The 22,744-nt window shown below is 65.4% G+C and overlaps 5 protein-coding genes across 16 annotated transcripts; 2 read left to right on the top strand and 3 right to left on the bottom strand.

Annotated features, from left to right (window-relative positions):
• Window positions 1-345: 345 nt before the first annotated feature.
• Window positions 346-3,124, top strand: TSSK4 (testis specific serine kinase 4; the record flags this gene model as incomplete). The annotated part of the gene is made up of 4 exons (XM_084646226.1): window positions 346-552; window positions 886-1,100; window positions 1,816-2,179; window positions 2,867-3,124. 4 exons carry the CDS (start codon window positions 346-348, stop codon window positions 3,122-3,124), a joined length of 1,044 nt encoding a protein of 347 aa, XP_084502352.1.
• A 1,129-nt stretch (window positions 3,125-4,253) lies between these two features.
• On the bottom strand, window positions 4,254-8,158 carry MDP1 (magnesium dependent phosphatase 1). Its single transcript, XM_084646198.1, has 6 exons — window positions 7,981-8,158; window positions 7,390-7,450; window positions 5,783-5,893; window positions 5,595-5,702; window positions 4,628-4,713; window positions 4,254-4,398 (listed from the first exon to the last, which is right to left on the bottom strand). The coding sequence occupies exons 1-6, from the start codon at window positions 8,015-8,017 to the stop codon at window positions 4,271-4,273; spliced, it is 531 nt and encodes a 176-aa protein (XP_084502324.1). The 5' UTR covers window positions 8,018-8,158; the 3' UTR covers window positions 4,254-4,270.
• An 830-nt stretch (window positions 8,159-8,988) lies between these two features.
• LOC311529893 (ubiquitin-like protein NEDD8) lies at window positions 8,989-11,368 on the bottom strand. Its single transcript, XM_084646199.1, has 4 exons — window positions 11,211-11,368; window positions 10,724-10,771; window positions 10,410-10,492; window positions 8,989-9,306 (listed from the first exon to the last, which is right to left on the bottom strand). Exons 1-4 carry the CDS (start codon window positions 11,226-11,228, stop codon window positions 9,216-9,218), a joined length of 240 nt encoding a protein of 79 aa, XP_084502325.1. The 5' UTR covers window positions 11,229-11,368; the 3' UTR covers window positions 8,989-9,215.
• A 400-nt stretch (window positions 11,369-11,768) lies between these two features.
• GMPR2 (guanosine monophosphate reductase 2) lies at window positions 11,769-17,757 on the top strand. Of its 9 annotated transcripts, none has more exons than XM_084646195.1 (10): window positions 11,769-11,793; window positions 12,682-12,932; window positions 13,092-13,211; window positions 13,894-13,977; window positions 14,335-14,508; window positions 15,157-15,238; window positions 15,523-15,629; window positions 15,940-15,982; window positions 16,057-16,216; window positions 17,093-17,757. In XM_084646195.1, the coding sequence occupies exons 2-10, from the start codon at window positions 12,846-12,848 to the stop codon at window positions 17,280-17,282; spliced, it is 1,047 nt and encodes a 348-aa protein (XP_084502321.1). In that variant the 5' UTR covers window positions 11,769-11,793; window positions 12,682-12,845; the 3' UTR covers window positions 17,283-17,757. The 9 variants fall into 9 exon arrangements, with proteins under 9 accessions (XP_084502321.1, XP_084502315.1, XP_084502323.1 ...); XM_084646189.1 differs by lacking the exon at window positions 11,769-11,793 and adding an exon at window positions 11,794-11,884; XM_084646197.1 differs by lacking the exons at window positions 11,769-11,793; window positions 17,093-17,757 and adding exons at window positions 11,794-11,884; window positions 16,528-16,645.
• TINF2 (TERF1 interacting nuclear factor 2) lies at window positions 17,697-22,567 on the bottom strand. Of its 4 annotated transcripts, none has more exons than XM_084646185.1 (11): window positions 22,411-22,567; window positions 21,356-21,569; window positions 21,174-21,275; window positions 20,180-20,281; window positions 19,521-19,631; window positions 19,329-19,440; window positions 18,989-19,103; window positions 18,860-18,912; window positions 18,474-18,535; window positions 17,928-17,996; window positions 17,697-17,848 (listed from the first exon to the last, which is right to left on the bottom strand). In XM_084646185.1, exons 1-11 carry the CDS (start codon window positions 22,473-22,475, stop codon window positions 17,732-17,734), a joined length of 1,122 nt encoding a protein of 373 aa, XP_084502311.1. In that variant the 5' UTR covers window positions 22,476-22,567; the 3' UTR covers window positions 17,697-17,731. The 4 variants fall into 4 exon arrangements, with proteins under 4 accessions (XP_084502311.1, XP_084502314.1, XP_084502312.1 ...); XM_084646188.1 differs by having other exon boundaries at window positions 21,467-21,569; XM_084646186.1 differs by lacking the exon at window positions 17,928-17,996.
• Window positions 22,568-22,744: the final 177 nt, after the last annotated feature.

Genomic DNA, 22,744 nt, shown 5'->3' with positions numbered 1-22,744 from the left:
CGGGGTCACAGCCCCAGTGGGGAGCTGTGGGAGGCCAAGGCAGTTCTTGGGTGGGGTCACAGCCCGAGTGGGGAGCTGGGGGAGGTCAGGGAGGTTCTTGGGGTGCTCACAGCCCCAGTGGGGAGTGTGAGGGTTCCTGGAGGTCACAGCCTCATGTAGGGAGGGAGGTTAAGGTGGGTCAGAGCCCCATGGGTTGGCTCATTGGAGACCCAGCCCCACTGGGGTCCAGGGGTTTCATTGGGGGTCCCAGCTAGGATCTAACTGCCTGCCCCACCCCCAGAGGGGTGACTCTCTGGCACCAGATGCTCTGAGCCCCCAGCGCCCCCAGAGGGGCAAGAGGCCGTCATGGTGGAGACAGCCCCCTCGGCCCCCTACCTGTCCGTCATGGACCAGTACGGCTACCAGCTGGGCAAGATCATCGGCCACGGCTCCTATGGCATTGTCTACGAGGCGTATTTCACCAAGCAGAAGGCCAAGGTGGCCATCAAAATCATCTCTAAGAAGAAGGCATCCGATGACTATCTCAACAAATTCCTGCCCCGCGAGATCCAGGTAGCGAGGGGGTGCCGTGGGGTGTGGGGGCCAGGCTGTGGGCGCCGTGGGGTGGGGAGCCGGGCAGGCGGGATGGTCATGGGATGCTGAGGGGGCAGGACAGGAGGCGCCGTGGGGCAGGAGGTGCCGTGGGGCAGGGGGGATCAGCAGGGGACGCTGTGGGGCAGGGGGCAGGCCAGGGGGAGATCATCAGGGGATGCTGTGGGACCGGGGGCTCAGCAGGGGGCACTATGGGGCAGGGGGCGCCATGGGGCGGGGGGATCAGCAGGGGGCACTGTGGGGCCGGGGGCACCGGGGGGCAGGCGGGCGCCGTTAACCCCTCGCCGCCCGCAGGTGATGAAGGGCCTCCACCACAAGTACTTGATCACCTTCTACCAGGCCATCGAGACCACGTCGCGGCATTACATCATCATGGAGCTGGCGCCCGGCGGCGACATCCTCGAGTGGATCCAGAGCTCGGGGCCCTGTGCCGAGCCCCTGGCTGGCCGCTGGTTCGCCCAGCTCACCCTGGGCGTGGCCTACCTGCACAGCAAGGCCATCGTGCACCGGTGAGGGGCCGCGCCCGCCAGCCCCCACAGAGCCAAGCTGCAGGCTGCAGCCAGTAGGGGGCGCCCACCGCCACTGGGGAATTACAGTGGGTCCTGCTCTATTGGGGGTTGTGCCATTCCCCTCCCTGCTGGGGGGCTGGCTCCCTGGCACCACCAGCCCCCCAGTCCCACCGCCTTTCCCGGTGCCCCTCTGCCACCTCCAGCCTTGCAGAGCCGGCCTCAGTTTACCAGCTTCCCCTCCGCCACCTGCACCACACGTGGCTTGAGGCGGCGGGTTGGGGGAATATTATCTCACCCAGGCACCGCCATAAAACCGATCAGCCCCCAACCTGGCTGGCCAAGCCTGCCCCCCCAGCGCTCCCCCCCAGAGCTCCCCAGCCCTGAGTCCCAGCCATGCTGCGTTCCACCTCTTGGATCTGCCCCTCAAGCCCCAGACAGGCCACTGAGTGCTCTGCAGGCTACCTGGGGGACACCCCACAGGCCTTCTGGGGGACCCACAGACCCCTGGGGGCCACCCTGCCCACTGGCACCATGAGCCAGTGCCTGTAGAGGGGAAAGGCTCCACGCCCCATTCCCTAAGCCAGCCAGTCCCTGCCCTGCGGCCGGATCAGAGCCGGCACCCCCTAGAGGGGAAAGGCCCCGTGCCCCATCCTCACCCCCGGCGCCCCCTAGGGGCAGCCCTGCACCCCCGCCGACCCCCCGCTCCCTCCTGCAGGGACCTGAAGCTGGAGAACCTGCTGCTGGACAAGCGGGAGAACGTGAAGATCTCGGACTTCGGCTTCTCCAAGCAGGTGGTGCCGCAAGGCCAGCCGCCGGCCAGTCCCTCGTACCCACTGCTGGCGGGCTCCAGCCCCCTAAGCCAGACCTACTGCGGCAGCTTCGCCTATGCCTGCCCCGAGATCTTGCTGGGGCTGCCCTACAACCCCTTCCTGGCCGACACCTGGAGCATGGGCGTGATCCTCTACACGCTGGTCGTGGCCCACCTGCCCTTCGATGACACCAACCTCAAGCGCCTGCTGCGAGAGACCCAGAAGGAGGTGACCTTCCCTCCCCAGCCGCACGTCTCCGAGGAGTGCAAGGTGGGCGGGGAGGGGGCAGCAGGGGGCGCCAGGAGCTGGGAGGGCTGCAGGCCAACAGGGGGCGCTGAGTGGCCGGCAGGGAGTGGGGGAGCTGTCCAGCAGGGGGCGTGGTGGGTTGCGGGGCCAGACTGGCAGGCGGCACCCAGCAGACCCGGCTGTGGCTGGGCAGATGTAGGGAGATAGGTGGAGCGTGGGGGGCTGGGCAGACAATGCGGGACACAGAGCAGGGGGCTGGACACTGGTGGGTGGACTGGAGGGGCTGGGTGACCCATGCGAGGCTGGACAGATCATGGGGGGCTGGGCAGTGTTTGAGGCGGGCTTGGGGGGTCATAGGGTGGCCAGGTGGATAGAGGGGGACTGGGCCTCATGACAAGGCAAGCGGACCACAGGGGGCTGGACAGATCGGGGGGCGCGGGTCGTGTGGATCGAGGGGGTCCAGACCCAGTGGAGGGGAGTGAGCCAACTGTGAGGGGCTGGGTGCCATTTGAGGTCGGGCCAGGTGGATCATGGGAAGCCAGGCCCAGTGGAGAGGGGAGTGGCTCATGGGGGCTGGGTGGACCATGGTGGGGCTGGACAGATCGGGGGGGGGGGGCAGATCAAGAGGGGCCAGGCCCAGTGGAGGGAGCAAGCGGGCCACGGGGGCCAGGCAGACAGCGGGGCCCTTAACGCTCCCCTTTGCCCCCCCAGGACCTAGTGCACCGGCTGCTTTGCCCGGTGCCCCGGCGCCCCACGGTGCTGGACCTGCTGCAGACGCCGTGGGTCCAGCGTTTCCAGGGCGAGCGGCCCCACACCGAGCTGCGGGCGCTGGAGGCAGCCTGGGGAGTGCGGGCTGAGGGGGGGCGGGTGCTGCCCAGGACCCCCTCCTTGCCCCTGCACAGTGAGAAGAAGCGGGGGGGCAGCGGAACCCAGCTGAAGGTTGCAAAGCTGCCAGAGAAGGGGAGCTGAACCCCCAATAAAGAGAGCCCAAACCTATGGGGTGCAGTGTGAGGAGGCTGGGAAAAGGGGGGGGCTCAGTGGTGGGGACCTGGGGGCACCGTGCCAAGGGGGTAAAGAATGCCGCTCTATATTCTCAACCTTTTATTTTGGGGTCCTCCACCTGAACCCCGATTTCAAGGCAGCTAGAAAAGGGGGGCTCGGGGCTGAACCCCCCAGAATTGTAAACCCTGAGGTGGTTGTGGTTGGGACCTAGTGGGGAGCACAACACTGCACCCAATACTCTGACCCCACACATAGAGGGGGCAGAACAGCCCCCCTGAAGTTCACACCTAGAGAGGGACCTCTCTACCACCCTTTGGCTTTTCAGATGCAGCCCCCCACCTTCACATCTCGGGTGCCAGGACTCTGCCGTGCTCCCAGCGACACCCCCAAATTCCTCCCCACAGGCGTGGGGGGCAGAGGGAGTTCCCCTTATTCACTCCGATGGGGGGGTTCTCCCTAGGGCCCCAACACCCCAGAGTTTAGGAGATGGCACAGCCCCCCCCCAAAGTTCAGTACAAGTGGGAGGGATTGGGGCGGGGGGCTCAGCTGCGGGGGTGGGGACATTCAGGGTTCCACCCCAGAGTGGCCGGGCACTGCTGGCAGCAGCAGTAGGTTGATATCTCCCCTCCCCCACAGCATGGGGTGGGCTCGAACCTAGGCGTGTGGTCCAGAGCAGGGCCGGCCCAGGGAGGGACAAGGGGGGGGGGCGGAGCTGGGGCAGGGAGCAGCCCCCGCCCCACAGCCAGCAGCAGTAGGAGGTTATCTCACTTAGCCACACGCACACACGGCAGTAGTAGGTTGTTATCCGTCTCTTATACCCCCCCATCACCAGCAGTACCAGGTTCTCTCTCTCACACACACAGCAGTAGTAGGTTGTTCTCTCTCTCTCTCTCTCTCACACACACAGCAGTAGTAGGTTGTTCTCTCTCTCTCTCTCTCTCACACACGCACACACACACATAGCAGTAGTAGGCTGTTATCTGTCTCGGACACCCCCGTCCCACCCCCACAGCAGGTTGTTATCACACACTCGTGCCTGCAGCTGTAGTAGGCTGTTATCCCCCCCCTCCCCCGTGCACACAGAGGGACACAGAGGCTCAGTCACTCTGGAGTTTATTCTGCCCCTTGGGGAGACGCAGTGGGGGGCACCGGTGCGGGGGGGCAGGAGCGAGCGAAGGCCTCCAGCCCCTGGGTGAGGAGCACCTGGGTCATTCCATTGGGGACCAGGACGCAGGTGACACCTGGGGGAGGAGAAGAAGAGAGGGGGGGTGACCCCCACCATTCAGCCCCGCCCCCACCCCTCCATTTGCTCCCCTCCCCCCGCAACATCCCAGTCCCTGACTCCTCCCCCCATTCCCTCCCTGGACCCTCCCCCAACATTCACCCATGTGGGGCTGGCAGGGAAGTCCTGCCCAGGAGGGCTGGGGGCACCCGGGGGGGCGGAATCTGAGGTCACCCCGCCTTGCCCACCTAGCTTGCTGACATCCCGGATGTTGCGCTCCTCGTCGTCGAAGAACAGCATCTGGGCGAAGGGGACCCCGGTGTCCTGCTGCAGCCTGGGTGGGGGGAGGGGCAGACTCAGGGCTGGCAGTATAGGGGTTCGGGGGGGGTTAAGGGTGCAGTGGGGGTTGGGATCTGGGGGGTTACTTGGGGAAGTGGGTGCTCTTCCCCCTAGGCTGGATCTCAGCTGGGGCAGTGGTGTTTAGGGGTGCAGGGGGTACCTGATGCTTTGGGGACTTGGGGGTACCTGTGGAAGAGGGTGGAGTGGGGATTGGGGGATTTGGAGGCATAGGGGGTGCAGTGGGTACCCATGGAGGTGGGTTTGGCAGGGTTGGGGGTTCAGCGGGTACCCGTGAAAGTGGAGGGATGGAGGTTAGGGGGGTGCAGCGCTGTTTGGGGGTGCAGTGGGTACCTGTGAAAGTGGGGGGTGGGGGCTTGCGGGTGCAGCGGGGTTTGGGTGTGCAGCGGGTACCTGTGGAAGTGGAGGGGTGGGGGTTTGGGGGTGCAGTGCTGTTTGGGGGTGCAGCACGTACCTTTGGAAGTGGAGGGGTTTGGGGGTGCAGCATAATTTGGGGTGCAGCATGTACCTGTGGAAATGGAGAGGTTTGGGGGTGCAGCAGGGTTTGGGGGTGCAGTGTGTACCCATGGAAGTGGAGGGGTTTGGGGGGTGCAGCGGTGTTTGGGGGTGCAGCAGCTACCTGTGGAAGTGGAGGGGTTTGGGGGTGCAGCAGGGTTTGGGGGTGCAGCAGGTACCTATGGAAGGGGAGGGGTTTGGGGGTGCAGCGGCTACCTGTGGAAGGGGAGGGGTTTGGGGGGGCAGCGGGGTTTGGGGGGGCAGCAGCTACCTGTGGAAGGGGAGGGGTTTGGGAGTGCAGCGCGGTTTGGGGGGGCAGCGGGTACCTGTGGCAGGGGAGGGGTTTGGGGGGGCCACGGGTACCTGTGGAAGTGGGCGCTCTTCCCCCCGGGGTAGATCTCCACCCGGTGCAGGAAGCGGTGCAAGCCGAAGAGCTCCAGCAGCTGGGTGGCGCCGCAGGTCTCGCCTGTCCTGGGGGGAGGGGGGTGGTCAGAGGGGCTGGGGTGTCGGGGCCGCAGGGGGGCGCAGGGGGGTGGGGGTCAGACACTCACCGGGAGGCGGCTGCCATGGGGACGCCCAGGCCCTGCAGTCGCTCCAGCACGGCCAGCACCTCGGGGTACAGCTGGACGGGGCGGCCGCGGGCATCCAGCACCGAGCCAGCCCTGGGGGCAGACGGGGTTACCCGACTCCTTGGAGCCCCAGTACCCTCCCCGCTGACCCCCCCGGCCCCCTATAGCCTCCTCTGATCCCCTCTAGCCCCTCCCCTCCACCCCCTATGGTCCCTTATAGCCTCCTCTGACCCCCTATAGCCCCTCCCCTCTGACCCCCATAGCCCCCAATCCCCTATAACCTCCCATGGCTCCTAGTCCCCTCCCCTCCCTCCTATGGCTCCTTATAACCTCCTCTGACCCCCATAGCTCCCAATCCCCTGTAGTCCCTCCCCTCTGACCCCCATAGCCCCTGATCCCCCATAACGCCTCTTACCCCCTGCAGTCCCCATAGCCTCTTCTGACCCCCTATAATCCCTTCCCTGACCCCTATAGTCCCCATAGACCACATAACTGCCTCTGACCCCGTATAACCCCTCCCTGGCCACATATATCGCTCCCTTATAGCCCCCGATCCCCTATAGCCCCCATAACCTCCACTGACCCACCATAGCTTCTTCCCCTAGCCTCTCTGAGCCCTATAGCTAGGACCCTACCAGATTCAAGGTGTCACAGACTGTGAAGTCTGGTCTCTCCTGTGCTTTTACTGGGCAGATTTCACGGGGGGCGGGAACTTTTCTCAACCTGGGGGTCCCGACCCTAAAGGGGTTATGGGGGGCGGGGCTGCTGGCCTGGAGTGTCGCCACCAGCAGCAGCACAGATGTCAGGGTGGCAACACTGCAACCCCCCCCAAGAACCGTGTGACCCCCCCTAGCCCCCTCTTGGGTCGGGGCTCCCGGGTCACCGCAGGGGACTTTTCTGATTTCAAGATCTGGGATCATGAAACTGACGATTTTTAAAATCCTATGACTATGAAATTGACCCAAATGGACCCTGAATTTGGTAGGGCCCTTCCCTATAGCCTCCTCTGACCCCCTATAGCCCCATCCCCCATAGCCCCTCCCCAACCCCCTATCGCCACCTCTGACCCCCTATAGCCCCATCCCCCATAGCCCCTCCCCAACCCCCTATCGCCACCTCTGACCCCCATAGCCCCTCCCCTGACCCCCTACAGCCTCCCCTGACCCCCTATAGCCCCATCCCATCTCTCTCTCTCCCTTATAGCCTGCTCTGATCCCCATAGTCCCTCTCTGACCCCTTGCATCCCTCCCTTATAGCCTCCCTAACCCCCTACAGCCCCCATAACCTCCTCTAACTCCATATACCGCTCCCTCATAGCCTCCCTGACCCCCTATAGGCCCTCTCAGACCTCATATATCACTCCCTTATAGCCCCCCAGACCTGCTTTAGCCCCATAACCTCCTCTGAACTCCATGGCCCCTGACCTCCTCTGGCCCCTCCCGTGACCTCCTATATCCCTCCCTTATAGCCCCACAAACCCTATATCCCCATCCATAGCCCGCTGGCCCCTCCCCATCTTACCCCTACACTCCTCCCTCTTAGGCCAACTTCCGTTCCCCCCGCCCCCTCCCCATGTTCCCCTTGCCCACCTGCCCCGCTGGAAGGGGGGGTCCACGTGGGTGTCAACCCAGAAGGGCCACAGGGTGTAATCTGTAACAAGAAAGGAGGGGCGTCACCCTCCATGGAGACCCCCATCACCAGGACCGGAACCCAGGGCTGTGGGGAGACCCCACCTAGCAACTGCCCCACTGGGGGGTGCCCCACACTACACCCCCCCAGGATCCCAGACCAGTCTCTGGAGACACAGACCCCATAACCCCCTGGTGACCCCCACCCAGATCTCCCCAAACCCTCCAGTCACACCCCCCCCACACTGCCCCAAACTCACCCAGAGCTAGGACCCAAAGGCAGGGCGCGGGGAGACCCCCCCGAAACCTCCCCTCTGCCCCTCCAGCATGCCAGCCAGAGTCGGGGGACACGTGTAACCCACACACCTCCTGGGGGTGGTGCTCTGTCCCGTCTGATGGCACCGAGACCACTAGAGAGAGTGAAATGGGTCTGCCACAGCCTTAGCTAACAGGCAGTTGGCTTTTAGCTCATGCAAGAAGCTCCAGAGGTCCCCGGTTCGATTCCCCTCGTCGTGCTACACAGGGACCCCCCACCCCGTACCTCAAACTCACCCAGGTCAAACACAACCAGCCCAGGGAGGTGGCACATCGGGTCCCCTTTGTCGGGGGGAGGGTAACAGAGAGAGATGGGGGGTGTCTGGGGGCTGGAGAGAGGGACAGACGGGGAGCAGGGGGAGCGTCTGGGCTGGATGGGGCAGACCCGGCTGATCGCTGGAGTGGGCCGGGCTGTGCCAGCTGGGCATCACGTGTTGGGCCATAGAGACTCAGGCTAGACAGGCTGCTCTGCAGTTAACCCCGCCCGCGCCAGGGCACAGAGCTAAAGAGCCCAGTGCAGAGACTCACCCCCAGCCAGCTGCAGCTCAGTGCCAGGCAAGGGGTCCCCATGTAACCAGCCCCCCACACACCACCCCAGAGCCAGCTGCAGCTCAGCAACCTGCGAGGGGGTCACCATGTAACTGGCTCCTGCGCCCCATCCCAGAGTCAGCTGTATGTCAGGGCCGGGTGAGGGGTCCCCACAGGAGTGAGGGAAGCTCCGTAACAGAGGAGGGGGCCCACCGGTGCCCAAACCACGGCCCGGCCCTACCTCTCCGCCCCGTCTCTTCGCTGCAAGTCCTTGGCCCCCGCTCACTCCTCCTCGCCCCCTCCACCCTGGCTTGCCCTTACACTGGTAAAAAGTGGGTGGTCCATGGCCCCCTGACTGCACCTCTTCTGGCACGCTGGGTCCCTGTATACCAGCCCTTCCGCCCACCCCAGACGGGCCCCCTCTCAGTGGGGCTCACTATATAACCAGCCCCTCCCCCCCTCGGAGGGGGCCACGTCTCAGCGCCAGGTCCCCAAATACCAGCACCCGTACCCCACACGAGCAGCTGCATCTCAATGCTGGGCAAGGGGACCCCATATAACCAGCTCCCCCCAGAGGGGCCGGGCCATGTCTCAGCATCGGGTGAGGGGTCTCCCTGTAAGCAGCCCCCCAAACCTCCTCTCAGTGCCAGGCAAGTGGCCCCCCCTCTATCCAGCCCCACCTCTTCACCCCAGAAGCAGCTGCATCTCCACACCCTGTTGCACTGAGACACCTTTATTAACACTCAGCGATCCAAACACAAGGAACAAGACACCAACGGGGACCCCCGAGCGCTGGCCACTGCTACAACCACGCCACCCCAGCCCCCCACGGACGGCCACCCACACTGAGAGTCCATGGGGGAGGGGGAAGCAGCCATCCGGACAGCGCTAGCAGAGCGGGGGGTGCTTGTGGGGGGCTCTGTCGCTCCAGTAGGGGGGTCCCATCACCGTAGCTGCCCCCCCCGCAGAGCCAAGACCAGGTGGAGGACGGAGCCACCCTGGATCTTGTAGTCGGCCGCAGTCTTCTCGTCGTTCCTGCAGGGCAGATGGAGGGACACACAGACAGAGGGGGCATGAGCCGGGCATAGCCACCACACAGCTGCCAGCCATGGGGGTGGGGCCAGGACTCCGGGGTTCCATCCCTGGCTGTGGGAGGGGAGTGGGGTCTAGTGGTTAGAGGGAGCGGGGGCTGGGAGCCAGGACTCCTGGGTTCTACCTCAGGGGAGTGGGGGCTAGTGGGTTAAAGGCGGTGGCCCTAACAGCCCTTAATGCCAGCTGGCAAAGGGCACCCCCCTCCCCGTAGTGTGAACATTCAGCCCAACAGCCTCTAGTCAGGAGCCCTGTAACCCCTGGCGACCCGAGAGCCGTGGCACGGTGCAGGCCCCGAACACACCGTTCCTCACAGGTGCGGCCAACATGTCCCGGAGGCAGCAGGCCACCGAGCTGGCCCCGGCAGCAGGAACGGGGATTTTACCTGCCTGAGCGTGGACATATTCATCCATGCCATGCAAAGCAATGGTGCCCATCGCCCAGCAGAGGCGGCAGCCGGCCCGGCGCCCATGGGGATATCTGGCAAAGCGTCCCTGGGGTATCCAAATGGGGGAGACCCTCTGCCGGCGTGCCAGGAGCTGGCCATGCCAACAGCTTGATGGCTAGGAAAAGCTGGTCCGTGCCCCTAGAACTGGCTCTGCACAGAGGGCGCATCCTCAGTGGGGCCAGCCTCCTGCTGTGGCCTCCGTCTCTCTCTCTCTCTGCCCGGAGATCCCACTGTGGGGGTCTGAGAGATGGGCAGCACCTGCCAGGGAGGGGCAGAGCCTGGAGGGGTTGGCAGGGGAGTAGGGCAGGCTGTCATCGGCCACCCAGTTTAAGCACCAGCAAAGCTGCTGCTGCTGGGGGAGGCTGGGAGCCGGGATGCCTGGGTTCTGTTCCAAGCTCTGGGAGGGGAGTGGGGTCTAGTGGTTAGAGCACAGGGGGCTAGGAGCCAGATCGCCTGGATTCTATCCCATAAAGCGCTAGGGAACGTTCTGCTGGCAGTGGGAGCAGAACCTATCCCACAAAGCACCAGAGGCTGCTACACTTCAGATATCCCAGAACGGCCCTGGGCTGCATCGACCATCACGCCCCTCCCCTCCACTCACATCTGCTTGCCGCTATAGATGAGACGCTGCTGCTGGGGTGGGATCCCCTCCTTCTCCTCCACACGCTCCTTTATCCGCTCCACCTGGGGTATGAGAGAGAGGTGAAAGCCTGGAGAACTCCCCCCCAACCCCAAATAACTCCCTGCCCCAGGGGCTTCTGGGACAGAGAGGACAGGACCAAGGTCCGGATCCCAGGAGAGTGGGGAAGGGATGGAGGGGGCGGGTCTGAATGCTGGATCCCAGGAGAATGGGATGGGGGAAGGGTCTCCAGAAGGGCAGGGTCTCCCCCAGCCCCACCTCCTCAGGACAGGTACCTTGTCTGTGGGCTCAATGTCGATCTCGATCTCCTTCCCAGTCAGCGTCTGGAAGCAGCAGGGGAAGCCTCGGTTAGCAGCAGCTCCCCTGGGATTCCCCCATGCACAGGAGCCGGGCTGTGCCCACGCTCCCTGCCCCTCTATCCCATGGTGCGCCAGAGCAGAGAGACGTACTGCGAGCTTCTCCCACAATGCCCTTGGGGCCCGGCTTTCCCATCATGCACTGGGGCACCAACTCTTGCTCACTTGCTCTGCCCCCCCATGCAATCCCCTGAGACCCCCCCTTCACCCATCATGCACCAGGGCAGGGGCAGCCCCTGGCCCCCAAGGCACTGGGGGGGTCACACGCTGCTGTCAGCCTGTTCTCCCAGCATGCACCAGGGCAGGGAGTGGGCAGCACCTATCCCAGGATGCTCTGGGGCAGCAACTCTTGGTCACCCGCCGCCCCCGTTTCCCAGCAGCCCCCGCGCCAGAGTACCCCGCTCACCTTCACTTTGATCAGCATCGTGGCCCGGCAACTCCTCACCTCTGACCCGGAACCAGAACCGAACCCCCGCCGTTCGGAGGCTTTTACCCAGCAGACTCCGCGCGCGCGGCCCTCTCCCTGACGTCACTTCCTTCACCTTTCCAGCCCAACCCCGCGGGGCACGACGGGAGCTGTGGTCCCCTCAGCCCCGCCCCCAGTTCAGAACAAGGCAAGAGACTACAGCTCCCATGGGGCAACGCAGAGGCTGGGGGCGGGACTAGGGGCGATCCCTGAGCCCAGTGCATGATGGGAATTGTAGTCCTCGCACAGCTGTTACCCCTTGAGCTCGACCAGGGACCGGACTACATTTCCCATGGGGCAAAGCGGCTCGGCGGGACTAAGAGCGCGGGAGGTGCAAAGGCGCATGATAAATAAAACACCGCCCGCCTTCGCGGTGCATGATGGGAGTTGTAGTCTGCTCACACCCACTAGTCTTTCAGAACGGCAAGGGGCCGGACTGCATTTCCCATGAGGCGCCGCGCACACAAAATGGCTGCCCAGCCTCACGGGAGATGTAGTCCCGCCGGCCGCCCACGCCCCTCCCGTAAGGCACCGCGCGCGGCAGCGGCCTGGGCAAGGGGCGGGGCGCTGGAGGAACCGTTGGCTGCGGAGCGGTCGATCGTTCCGGGGCGCTGGTAGCCACCACCGGAAGTGGAGGGGGAGGGGCGCACCGGAAGTGGGGCCCGCACCGGCCCACCTATGGGCCCCCCACAAAATTAACTCCGCGTTGCCAGTCTGGGTTCCAGGCCTGCCGCAGAGTGGGGTGGCGGACAGGGGTGTTGACACAGGGTTGGCGTTGGTCATGCTGGCCCTTTAAGGGGTGGCCTGGCGGGGGTGGTGTTGGGGTCAGCGCCCAGGCTCAGCCCCCAATGGCGAGATGGGCTGGGCCAGGTTGAGACACTGGTGAGGGGGTCAGAGGTCACAGAGGCAGCCTTGGGGTCAGCGGTTACCAGGGAGACACAGTTTGCACTGCAGGAAGGAGGCTGTGATGGGGTCAGAGGTCATGGCGGTATCTGAATCAGCGTTCCAAAGGGGTCAGAGGTCACAGGCGGAGGGCCACAACATGGAGGTTACAGCCTGGTCAGGGGTTTCCGTGGGGGCTGAGATTATGAAGGGGACAGAAGTCGTGAACTAGATGGGGGTCACCGTGGGGCCAGAGATCCAGTGGGGGTCGGCTGTCGAGGCAGAACTGTCGTTAGCAGTGGTGTCGGAAGTCATGCCGGGGTCAGAGGTTGTGGTGGGGATATGGACCCAGAATTGGGACTGTTAGACTTGACCTCACTCTGGGATCTCTGGCAACTTGCCCTCCAGCACATTGAGCCAGAACCCACCACGCATGAGACCCACGGGGAGTCGCCTCAGGTGAGGCCATCAGATCTGGGGGTTTGTTGTCTTATCGTTAGCCAGTCACCCTTCTGCCTTTCTGCTTCAGAGTGCCGCACTGGATTCATGATGGACGCCTGGTTGCTGAGCCTCACGCCCCAGTAAGGCACTTAGGGTAGGGTGCCAGGGCTGGAGTGGGGTCCCCTGGGGCCTCTGGGATTGTGGAGGAGTCTCCCCAGCCTGTCCTGAGCCACAGACTCTGCCTCCCCGACCATGCCGCACATCGATAACAACATCAAACTGGACTTCAAGGACGTCTTGCTGAGACCCAAGCGCAGCACCCTGAAATCCCGGAGCGAGGTGAGTGCCCCAGCCCGGCTCTCGCTCTGCTAGGAGTCCCCAGGCCTTCCTGGGGGGAGACCCACAGCCTATCCCTGAGTGGCTGGGGGCAGATATGGTACACCCTTAGGGTTCTTCCTCTGGGTGCCCTGCTAGTGCCTCTCTCCCTCTCTGGCATAGGTGGATCTCCTCCGATCGTTCACCTTCCGCAATTCGCACCAGAAGTATAGTGGGATCCCCATCATCGCCGCCAACATGGACACTGTGGGCACCTTCGAGATGGCCAAAGCCCTTTGCAAGGTACCTGACCCAGGGATCCCCCAGCCATCTCCTGTAGCAGCAGCATCACTGATTCCCCAGCTAATCAGCAAAGAGGATCCACACACCCCCATGTGTTCTTCTTCCCAGCCAATCAGCACTGGGGATCTCCCCCCCACAACCAACCCTGGGGCAAGTCATACACCATGTGATTAACTGCCGCAGCCATTCAGCATCAGGGATCCCCTCTCCTCCCTGCAGGACTGTAGCAGCATTATAAGCCATGTGATTGACTTCCCAGCCAATCAGCATTAGGGATCCCTCCCTCACCCCCTCAAGGCTGAAGCAGTACTGTAAACCACCTGATTAAGTGCATAGCCAATCAACAATCAGGGTGTCCCCTGGAATCTTCCACTATACGAAGGGGAGTTCATGACTATGATTTTGGGCTGTTCCATTATAGTAGGGGGGGAATATTCTCACCTGCTGGTGGGCTGTTCCATTATAGCAAGGGGAAGAATTTTCTTTTCTCTGTTCCATTATATCTTCTTGGTGGGTTGTTCCATTACATGGGGTGGAAGGATATCTCTGTTCCTGGTTGGCAATTCCATTTGGGTGTGGGGGGGATCTTTTCTCTTGGTGGATTATTCCATTATGATGGGATGTCGGGGTGAGGGTGTCCCTCTGCTCAGTGTCACACCCCTATATCCTCCTCTCTCCCCAGTTCTCACTCTTTACTGCCATCCACAAGCACTACAAGCTGGAGGAGTGGAAGGAGTTTGCTGCCCGAGAGCCCGATTGCCTGCAGGTGCATGGGGTGTGGGGGGGTGTTGGCCCCACCCCCCCAACTACCTCCAGGGGAATCAACCCTGATGCTGTCCTGGGAGCCATCCTAGCCCCTGCTTTCCCCCAACTGCCCCAGGGCCGTCTCCTACCCTATGGGGAGCCATCCCATCCCCTGCCCATTCCCTCCTTATTGCCTCGGGGGGATGTTCTCTCCCCAGAAAACAATCCCAGTACCCCACTGCCAGGGCGTCCCCTTCCCCCACAGATCACCCCACTCTCCCCGTATTGCCCCAGGAAGCCATCCCAACTCCCTCCTCCCCAGATCTTACCCCTGGAGGTCTCTGTCTCGGAGTGTCCTCACATCAGTGTCTCTCTCCAGCACGTGGCGGCTAGTTCAGGCACCAGCCCCTCAGACTTGGAGCAGCTGGAGAAGATCCTGGAGGCCCTACCCCAGGTGTGCTACATCTGCCTGGACGTGGCCAACGGCTACTCGGAGCACTTTGTCCAGTTCCTGCGGGACGTGCGCAAACGCTTCCCCGACCACACCATCATGGTACGCACCGCCTCACCCCCGTCAGTCACACAATCATGGTTGGTACTGCCCCACCCCCACCAGTACCACCATCCTGGTACCTGCCTCTCCCACCCGTCAGTCATACAATCATGGAACGTACCACCCCACCCCCACCAGTCATATAATCATGGTATGTACTGCCCCACCCCCGCCAGTACCACCATCATGGTACGTACTGCCCCACCCTTGCCAGTACCACTATCATGGTATGTACCACCTTCTCCCCTGCCACCCATACAATCATGGTATGTACCGCCCCACCCCCATCAGTCATAGTGATAGTACGTACCAGCCCAGCCTGCTTACCACCATCATTGTACGTACTGCCCTCTCCCCCACCAATTGCATCATTGTGGTACGTACCGCCCCATCCCTTCCAGTCACAACATGGTGGTACATACTGCCCCCAGCTGGTACCACCCTCATGGTATGTACCCCTTGTCAATCACACCATTGCCCCCGCCCCCCCGACCACCACCACCACTATGGTACATACTCCCCTGTCAATCACATCATGGTATGAACCCCACCCCTGGTATGTACAGCCCTCCCCACCATGATGGTACATTCCACTGCCCCCCACCCCAGGGCATGTGGGGACTTGAGGGCTCCCTGCTCTCCCTGCAGGCCGGGAACGTAGTGACAGGGGAGATGGTGGAGGAGCTGATCCTCTCTGGCGCCGACATCATCAAAGTGGGCATCGGACCAGGTGACTGGACCGGGGCGGGGCTAAAACGTGGGGGGCTGGACCATCTCAGCATGATGGGGGGATACACACCCAGGGGGGTGGGAGGGCTGGACCATCTCAGCATGATGGGGAGTGTGGGGGGATACACCCCCTGCAGGGGGTTGGACCATCTCAGCAGGGTGAGGGGGATACACACACTCCAGGGGATGGAGGGAACCGGACCATCTCAGCAGGATGGGGGATCACCCATTATGGGGTGCTCTCGCCCACTGGTGGGCACTGATGCCCATCCCTGCTGTGTCAAGGTTCGGTCTGTACCACTCGGAAGAAGACAGGGGTGGGGTACCCCCAGCTGAGCGCTGTTCTGGAATGTGCCGATGCAGCCCATGGCCTCAACGGGCACATCATCTCGGTGAGCAGCACCAGATGGCTGGGTTCTATCCAGCGAGGGGAGGGGAGGGGAGGGGGGCCAGTGGTTAGAGCAGGGGACTGGGAGCCAGGGCTCCTGGGTTCTATCCGGTGAGGGGAGGCGGGGACCAGTGGTTAGAGCAGGGGACTGGGAGCCAGGACTCCTGGGTTCTATCCGGCTCTGGGAGGGGAGCGGGGTCCAGTGGTTAGAGCAGGGAGGCTGGGAGCCAGGTCTCCTGGGTTCCATGGCTGGCCTGAGCAGGGGAGTGCCTCAGTTTCCCCTCCTGATTGCTCTCTCTGTCTCTCTCCCCTAGGATGGGGGCTGCAGTTGCCCGGGGGATGTGGCTAAGGCGTTTGGTAAGTGCAGCCCACCTCGGGTTGAGCGAGCTGGGGGTCCTGTTTCCTCACTAGCCCCCCTCTTGTGGTTGCAGGTGCCGGCGCAGACTTTGTCATGCTAGGGGGGATGCTGGCAGGACACACGGAGTCAGGGGGGGAGCTGATCGAGAGGGGGGGCAAGAAATACAAACTCTTCTATGGGATGAGCTCCGACGTGGCCATGAAGAAATATGCTGGGGGAGTGGCAGAGTACAGGTATGGACCAGGCTCGCTCTGCAGGGGGCGCTGTGAGAGTGGGGCAGGGCCTGTGTGGGGAGGGCAGGGATTGCCCCAGGGGGTACTATCCCCCTGGCAGGAGTGGCAGGAGGGACAGGCTGGGCTCTTCCCGGGAAGTGCTTTGGGGATGGGCTCTCCTCCTGAGGGGCGCCATGGGGCTCTCTCACTCTCCCCCACAGGACGTTGGAGGGCGCTGTGGGGCAGGCTGGGCTCTCTCCCGGGGGGCGCCTGGGGGCCCTCATGCTCTCCTCCTGAGGGGCGCCGTGGGGCTCTCACACTCTCCCCCGCAGGGCGTCGGAGGGCCAGGCGGTGGAGGTGCCGTTCCGGGGTGCTGTGGGGCAGGCCAGGCTCTCTCCTGGGGGGTGCCTGGGGGCTCTCATGCTCTCCTCCTGAGGGGCGCCATGGGGCTCTCTCACTCTCCCCCGCAGGACGTTGGAGGGCGCTGTGGGGCAGGCTGGGCTCTCTCCCGGGGGGCGTCTGGGGGCCCTCATGCTCTCCTCCTGAGGGGCGCCGTGGGGCTCTCACACTCTCCCCCGCAGGGCGTCGGAGGGCGGGGTGGGGGAGGCCAGGCGGCTCTCATGCTCTCCTCCTGAGGGGCGCCGTGGGGCTCTCACACTCTCCCCCGCAGGGCGTCGGAGGGCCAGGCGGTGGAGGTGCCGTTCCGGGGTGCTGTGGGGCAGGCCAGGCTCTCTCCTGGGGGGTGCCTGGGGGCTCTCATGCTCTCCTCCTGAGGGGCGCCGTGGGGCTCTCACACTCTCCCCCGCAGGGCGTCGGAGGGCGGGGTGGGGGAGGCCAGGCGGCTCTCATGCTCTCCTCCTGAGGGGCGCCGTGGGGCTCTCACACTCTCCCCCGCAGGGCGTCGGAGGGCCGGGCGGTGGAGGTGCCGTTCCGGGGCGCCGTGGGGCTCACGCTGCGGGACATGCTGGGCGGGCTCCGCTCCACCTGCACCTATGTGGGCGCCGCGAAGCTGAAGGAGCTGAGCCGCCGAACCACCTTCATCCGCGTCACCCCTCAGGGGCCCCCCCTATTCGGGGCAGGGGATTAGGGGCCCCCAGCACACCCCAGCTCCAGGGGATCAGGGCCCCATAATGAACCCCAACTTCGAGGGTCAGGCCCCACCCCAAGGAGTTTTGCCTATTAATCCCCCTCTTTGAGGGGCTGAGGCCCAGCCACGAGGAAGCCCCTGCCCTGGGCACCCCAATATTTCCCTCCTGAAAGCATGGGAGCAGCAGTGCTCAGCCCTGCCCCCCCAGGATGGAGGGGACAGAGCCCAGGGCTCTTCAAATTTTCCCCGATCGTTCTATTCCCCGGAGCAGCCCGACGTTAAGGGGGGCAGAAGGGACCCCCTAATTCCCTCCCCGTCTCCTCCTGGGGACCCATCCCCCCAAAGGTCATCTCCCCCTGCTCCACCAGAGGTGGGCTATGGGGCACCCCCCAAATGAAGGAGACCGAGGCGGGGGACCGGGCTGAATCATGTGCCATATTTATTTGGTGTCACCAATAAGAGGCTTTGTGGGGCACCCTCCGGAGGCTGACGCATCTGTGCCGTGGGGTGGGGGAGCTGCCCCCCCTAGAGGGGGGAGGGTCCCGGGAGCGCAGCACCCAGGGCACCTGCAGAGAGAGAGGGAGAGTGGGTGAGGGGGGGCACAGGAGCGCCCCTCGTCCCCAGGGCACACGGAGGGTCACTCACCTGCTGGGGGTCCAGGTGGTCGGAGAAAGTGGGGATCAGGGTGTTGTGCCGCGTGCGCTGGTAGCTGGCCTGGGGGTGACGGGGGCGTGTGTGAGTGATGGAGTCTGAGCAGGCCCCCCAAGGAACCCCTGAACCCCAGCCTGAGAGCCAGGCCCCCCGCCTAACCCCTGAACCTCAGCCTGAGAGCCTGCGCCCTCAAGTTACCCCTGAACCCCAGTGTGAGAGCCTGGGCCCCTGAGTGACTCCAGAAGCCCCCTGAAAGCCAGACACCCCACATGACCCCTGAACCCCCCTGAGTGACCATTGAAGCCCCCTGAGACCCTGGCCCCCCCGAGTGACCCCTGAACCCCAGTGTGAGAGCCTGGCCCCCTGAGAGCCAGGCACCCCACGACCCCTGAACCCCCCTGAGTGACCACTGAAGCCCCCTGAGAGCCCCCTGACCACCCCCAAGCTCCAACTGCCCCCCTTGAGCCCCCAGACCCCCAAGCCGCTCTGCACTAGCCTGAGCCCTGGCAGTGTCTCGTGCCCCCCCACCCCCCCGCTCACCTTCCTGCGGGGGCAGCAGCTCTCCTCCTCTTCCGACTCCCACACGATGTCCCTGCTTGTGTCTGGAGGGAGCAGGGGGTTACACATGGGGCCCTGGACGCCTGGGTTCAACCCATCCTCGGTCTCGCAGGGGTGCGTGGGAATGGGGACACATGTGCACCCCCCCCAGGGTTCACCACGACACACCCAGGCTCCTGGTTCCTCCTGGCATGGGGGTGGGGACATACACACGGACTCCTGGGTTCACCACTGGCCCCTGCTCCTGTGGGGGCGGGGGGAAAAGGCCAGGGAATGACAACCCGGGGTTCCTCCCTGTCCTGGTCCCTGCGTTGGGGGACCCCACCCGGCCGCCTGGGTTCCCCCTTTTCCGAGCGGCCGATACCTACCCAGGTCCTGCTCTCCGGGCGGCTGGCAGTGCAGGCCAAGGTCGGGGGGCAGCCTGGGGGGAGAGAGGGGTGGGGGTGAGCAGGGCGGAAGGTGAGAGGGGACAGGGAGCGGGGAGGAGACAGACTCACTCTTCCTGCGTGGGCGCCGCCCCCTCTTGGCTCTGCCTCTGGTGGGACCCCGGAGTCCTGGGCAGTGGCTGCTCCGCCCCCGGCTGGGGCAGGGAGGGTGTGCTGGTCACCACGCCTGGGGGGGGAGAAGGGAAGTGGGTGGAGCCTGGGATGAGTTCTGCCCCCCCATGTCTTGCCCCATGAGTCCTGCCCCATCCCCAGGCGCTCCCACCCAGCCACATGCCACACCCCTAAGTGCTCCCACCCACGCGCCCCGCCCCCTAAACACTCCCACCCAGCCACCTGCCCCACCCCCAGGCACTCCCATCCACCCGCGTGCCCCCTCCAAAGCCCCGCCTACCCGTGGGCTGGTGGTGGCCCATGTCGGTGAGGTACTGGGCCAGGACGCCGAGCTGGGGGGGGCGCTGGGGGGACCCAGCCAGGGGGCACTCGCTCCAGGCAACCTCCTGCAGCTGAGGGGAGGGGGGATTAGAGTGTGGGATCCAGAACTGACCCCTGCTTCCTTCCCGCTCCCCCCATTCCCTCCTCATACCTGCTGGAGCTGGGGCGGGGACAGGGAGCTCTCCAGGCGCACCAGATACTCGTAGAGCAGCCCCTCCAGCCCCCCCAGGAAGGGCTCCCCGTATTCGGCCTCCAGCTGTTCCTGCCGCGAGAGCACAGATGTCAGCGTGCGGACCCCCCAACACCATGTGCCCTGGGCACAGCCCCCCAGCTCTCTGTGCCCCCCATGTGGCATGCAGCACAGCCCCGCCCCTTTGGGTCCCCCCAACCCTGTGTGCCCCCTGGCATAGACCCCCAACTCTCTGAGCCCTCCAACCCCCTCACACAGCTCCTTGTGCTCCCAGCCTCCTGTGCCCCCCTGGCACAGCCCCCTGTGTGCTCCCTAACTCCATGTGCTCCCTAGCACAGCCCCCCAGCTGTGTGCCCCCAACCCCCTGACACAGCCCCCAAGCTCCCTGCGCCCACATCCTCTGGCACAGCCCCCCCAAGCTGCTACACCCCTGGTGCAGCCCCTCAACTCCCTGTTCCCCCCAACCTCCTGCATTCCAGAATAGCCCCCCCTGTCTCCAACCCTCTGCGCTCCCCAGCACAGCCCACCAGCGCCCCCAACACACCCACCTTGCAGCACCCCAATTCCTCACCCCCTTTATCCTCCAGAGCCCCTGCAGGCCACGCCCCATCCCAGCTCACCTCCAGGTAGGTCTCCCGACGCTGCCGGTCGCTCAGCAGCCCCAGCACCAGCTCCCGGAAGGTCTCCTGGGCTTCTCCCACCAGGCGTAGGTCCCGGGGGGTCTGGGCGGGGGGCAGCAGATGTGAGGCCCTGGGTCCAAGCAGCTGCTGAAATGCAGCCACCTGTAGGGTGCAGCGTGGCGCCCAGCAGCAACACGGCAGGGGAACCAGCCACCCCACCCACAGCGCCCCCTACTGCCACACAGGGGCAGCTCTAATTGCCAGGGGAGAGCGCTCCCTCTCCGCAGCACAGCGCCCCCTAGCGCCAGCACTGAGCGTGGGGGGAGAGCGCCCCACTGAGCCCCCCCTCCCCGCAGCACAGCGCCCCCTAGCGCCAGCACTGAGCGTGGGGGGAGAGCGCCCCACTGAGCCCCCCCTCCCCGCAGCACAGCGCCCCCTAGCGCCAGCACTGAGCGTGGGGGGAGAGCGCCCCACTGAGCCCCCCCCTCCCCGCAGCACAACGCCCCCTAGTGCCAGCACTGAGCGTGGGGGGAGAGCGCCCCACTGAGCCCCCCCTCCCCGCAGCACAGCGCCCCTAGTGCCAGCACTGAGCGTGGGGGAAGAGCGCCCCACTGAGCCCCCCCTCCCCGCAGCACAGCGCCCCCTAGCGCCAGCACTGAGCGTGGGGGAAGAGCGCCCCACTGAGCCCCCCCTCCCCGCAGCACAGCGCCCCCTAGCGCCAGCACTGAGCGTGGGGGGAGAGCGCCCCACTGAGCCCCCCCCTCCCCGCAGCACAGCGCCCCCTAGCGCCAGCACTGAGCGTGGGGGGAGAGCGCCCCACTGAGCCCCCCCCCTCCCCGCAGCACAGCGCCCCCTAGCGCCATGCTGGGGCCAGGTCTGACGGCCAGGGAAGAGCGCCCCCTGCTGATGCCTGGGCCCCGCCCCCTGCAGCACAGCACCCCCTAGTGCCCCGTGGTGCCCAGGGAGCCGTCCCCCGCTGCAGGGCGGCACTCACGGCCAGCGGGTGGCGCTGGTGCTCGCCCTCAGGGAAGTAGGTGTCCACGGCCTGGTAGATCTTCCCGTCCGGCTGCTCCTCCTGCAGCATCCCCATGATCACCTGCGGGGGAGCAGAGCACACTGGGCTAGCGGCCGGAGCTGGGGGGGAGGCGGGGGGCAGGGACAGCTGCCCCCCCTTACCGCAGCCTGCAGGCCCAGGCGCAGCCGGGCGTAGTGGCGGAAGCAGACGATGTCGGGGGCCGCCCGCCCCACGGCCTCCAGCAGCCCCAGCACCCGCGGAAAGTCGCGCACCTGCCGCGCCCGCACCACTTGCCAGGCGGCCGCCGCGGCCAGCCGCAGGGGGGCGCAGGGGTCCTGGTGGGGGGGGGCCGGCGCGCTGCCCCCCGCCACGCACCTGGGGGGAGAGAGACCGAAAGGGGGGGGTCAGAGTGTCTCCTGCACCGCACCTCCAGGCCCCTCCCCGCCCCACCTCCATCCCTATTGCCCTGCCCCTCCTCTGCAGCGTCTCTCTCTAGCCCCTCCCCTGCCCCACCTCCAGCCCCACTGCCCTGCCCCCTCTCTCGCCCCGCCCCCTCCATCTCCATTGCCCCACCCCTTCTCTACCCCGCCCCTCTCTAGCCCCTCCCCCACCCCACCTCCAGCCCCACTGCCCCGCCCCCTCTCTCGCCCCGCCCCGCCCCCTCCATCCCTATTGCCCCACCCCTCCTCTGCAGCGTCTCTCTAGCCCCTCCCCCATCCCACCTCCATCCCTATTACCCCGCCCCTTCTCTACCCCGCCTCTCTCTAGCCCCACCCCCTCCCCACCTCCAGGCACCTAGCCCCACCCTGCCCCCACTCTAGCTCCTCCCTCGCCCCACCTCCATCCCTATTGCCCCACCCCTCCTCTACAGCGTCTCTCTCTAGCCCCTCCCCCGCCCCATCTCCAGCCCCACTGCCCTGCCCCCTCTCTCGCCCCGCCCCCTCCATCTCCATTGCCCCACCCCTTCTCTACCCCGCCCCTCTCTAGCCCCTCCCCCGCCCCACCTCCAGCCCCACTGCCCCGCCCCCTCTCTAGCCCCACCCCCTCCTCACCTCTATCTCTATTGCCCCGCCCCTTCTCTACCCCGCCTCTCTCTAGCCCCTCCCTGCCCGTGCCTCGCCCCCTCTCTTGCCCCGCCCAACTGCCAACCCCAATAGCGCCGGCCCCGCCCCTCGTGTCCCCGTCCCCGGACCCTCTTACCCCCACCGCCGCTCACCCGTTTTCTCCCACGTCACTTCCGGCCATGGCTGGCCCCGGCCCGGGCCGCTGGCGGCTCTTCATGGCCCGCGCCGCTCGTACCGCCCGCCGTCGGGCCAGTCTCCCCACGTCACTTCCGGGTCGGGTTGCGCGAGTCGGGGCCGGAGGCGGCCGAATTAACCTGACTCCAGCCGCAGCCCCGCCCCTTATGGGAGGCCCCGCCCCTTCCTCGTGCCCCCGCCCCCATCGCGGGTGGCTCCGCCCCGTTGGGCTGGGCCCGCCCCGCGCCCCCTCCCCCCCGGGTCCCTGCGCCCCGCGGCGCCGAACCGCTGCTGGCCGCGGCCGGATCCTGC

The sequence above is a fragment of the Lepidochelys olivacea genome (genome assembly GCF_965140295.1).
Source record: "Lepidochelys olivacea isolate rLepOli2 genome assembly, chromosome: 13".
Classification (NCBI taxonomy): domain Eukaryota; kingdom Metazoa; phylum Chordata; order Testudines; family Cheloniidae; genus Lepidochelys; species Lepidochelys olivacea.
Note: the sequence above shows the minus strand (reverse complement) of the source record. Positions and strands in the feature narration are given on the sequence as shown.

What these genes read in the sequence shown, in the direction of transcription:
- MDP1 (XM_084646198.1), bottom strand. Translation starts at nt 8,017, where the DNA reads ATGTGCCACCTCCCTGGGCTGGTTGTGTTTGACCTGG. An exon ending in GCTGGTTGTGTTTGACCTGG is followed by an intron (nt 7,451 to 7,980) that starts GTGAGTTTGAGG and finishes TTCTTGTTACAG; the next exon opens with ATTACACCCTGTGGCCCTTC. An exon ending in AAGAGCGCCCACTTCCACAG is followed by an intron (nt 4,714 to 5,594) that starts GTACCCGTGGCC and finishes CCCCCCACCCAG; the next exon opens with GCTGCAGCAGGACACCGGGG.
- LOC311529893 (XM_084646199.1), bottom strand. An exon ending in ACATTGAGCCCACAGACAAG is followed by an intron (nt 10,493 to 10,723) that starts GTACCTGTCCTG and finishes CTCATACCCCAG; the next exon opens with GTGGAGCGGATAAAGGAGCG. An exon ending in ATCTATAGCGGCAAGCAGAT is followed by an intron (nt 9,307 to 10,409) that starts GTGAGTGGAGGG and finishes TCTGCCCTGCAG; the next exon opens with GAACGACGAGAAGACTGCGG.
- GMPR2 (XM_084646195.1), top strand. Translation starts at nt 12,846, where the DNA reads ATGCCGCACATCGATAACAACATCAAACTGGACTTCAAGGACGTCTTG. An exon ending in TGGCCAAAGCCCTTTGCAAG is followed by an intron (nt 13,212 to 13,893) that starts GTACCTGACCCA and finishes CTCTCTCCCCAG; the next exon opens with TTCTCACTCTTTACTGCCAT. An exon ending in CAAAGTGGGCATCGGACCAG is followed by an intron (nt 15,239 to 15,522) that starts GTGACTGGACCG and finishes TGCTGTGTCAAG; the next exon opens with GTTCGGTCTGTACCACTCGG.
- TINF2 (XM_084646185.1), bottom strand. Translation starts at nt 22,475, where the DNA reads ATGAAGAGCCGCCAGCGGCCCGGGCCGGGGCCAGCCATGGCCGGAAGT. An exon ending in CCCCGCCCCAGCTCCAGCAG is followed by an intron (nt 19,441 to 19,520) that starts GTATGAGGAGGG and finishes CCCTCCCCTCAG; the next exon opens with CTGCAGGAGGTTGCCTGGAG. An exon ending in GCGGCGCCCACGCAGGAAGA is followed by an intron (nt 18,913 to 18,988) that starts GTGAGTCTGTCT and finishes CTCTCCCCCCAG; the next exon opens with GCTGCCCCCCGACCTTGGCC.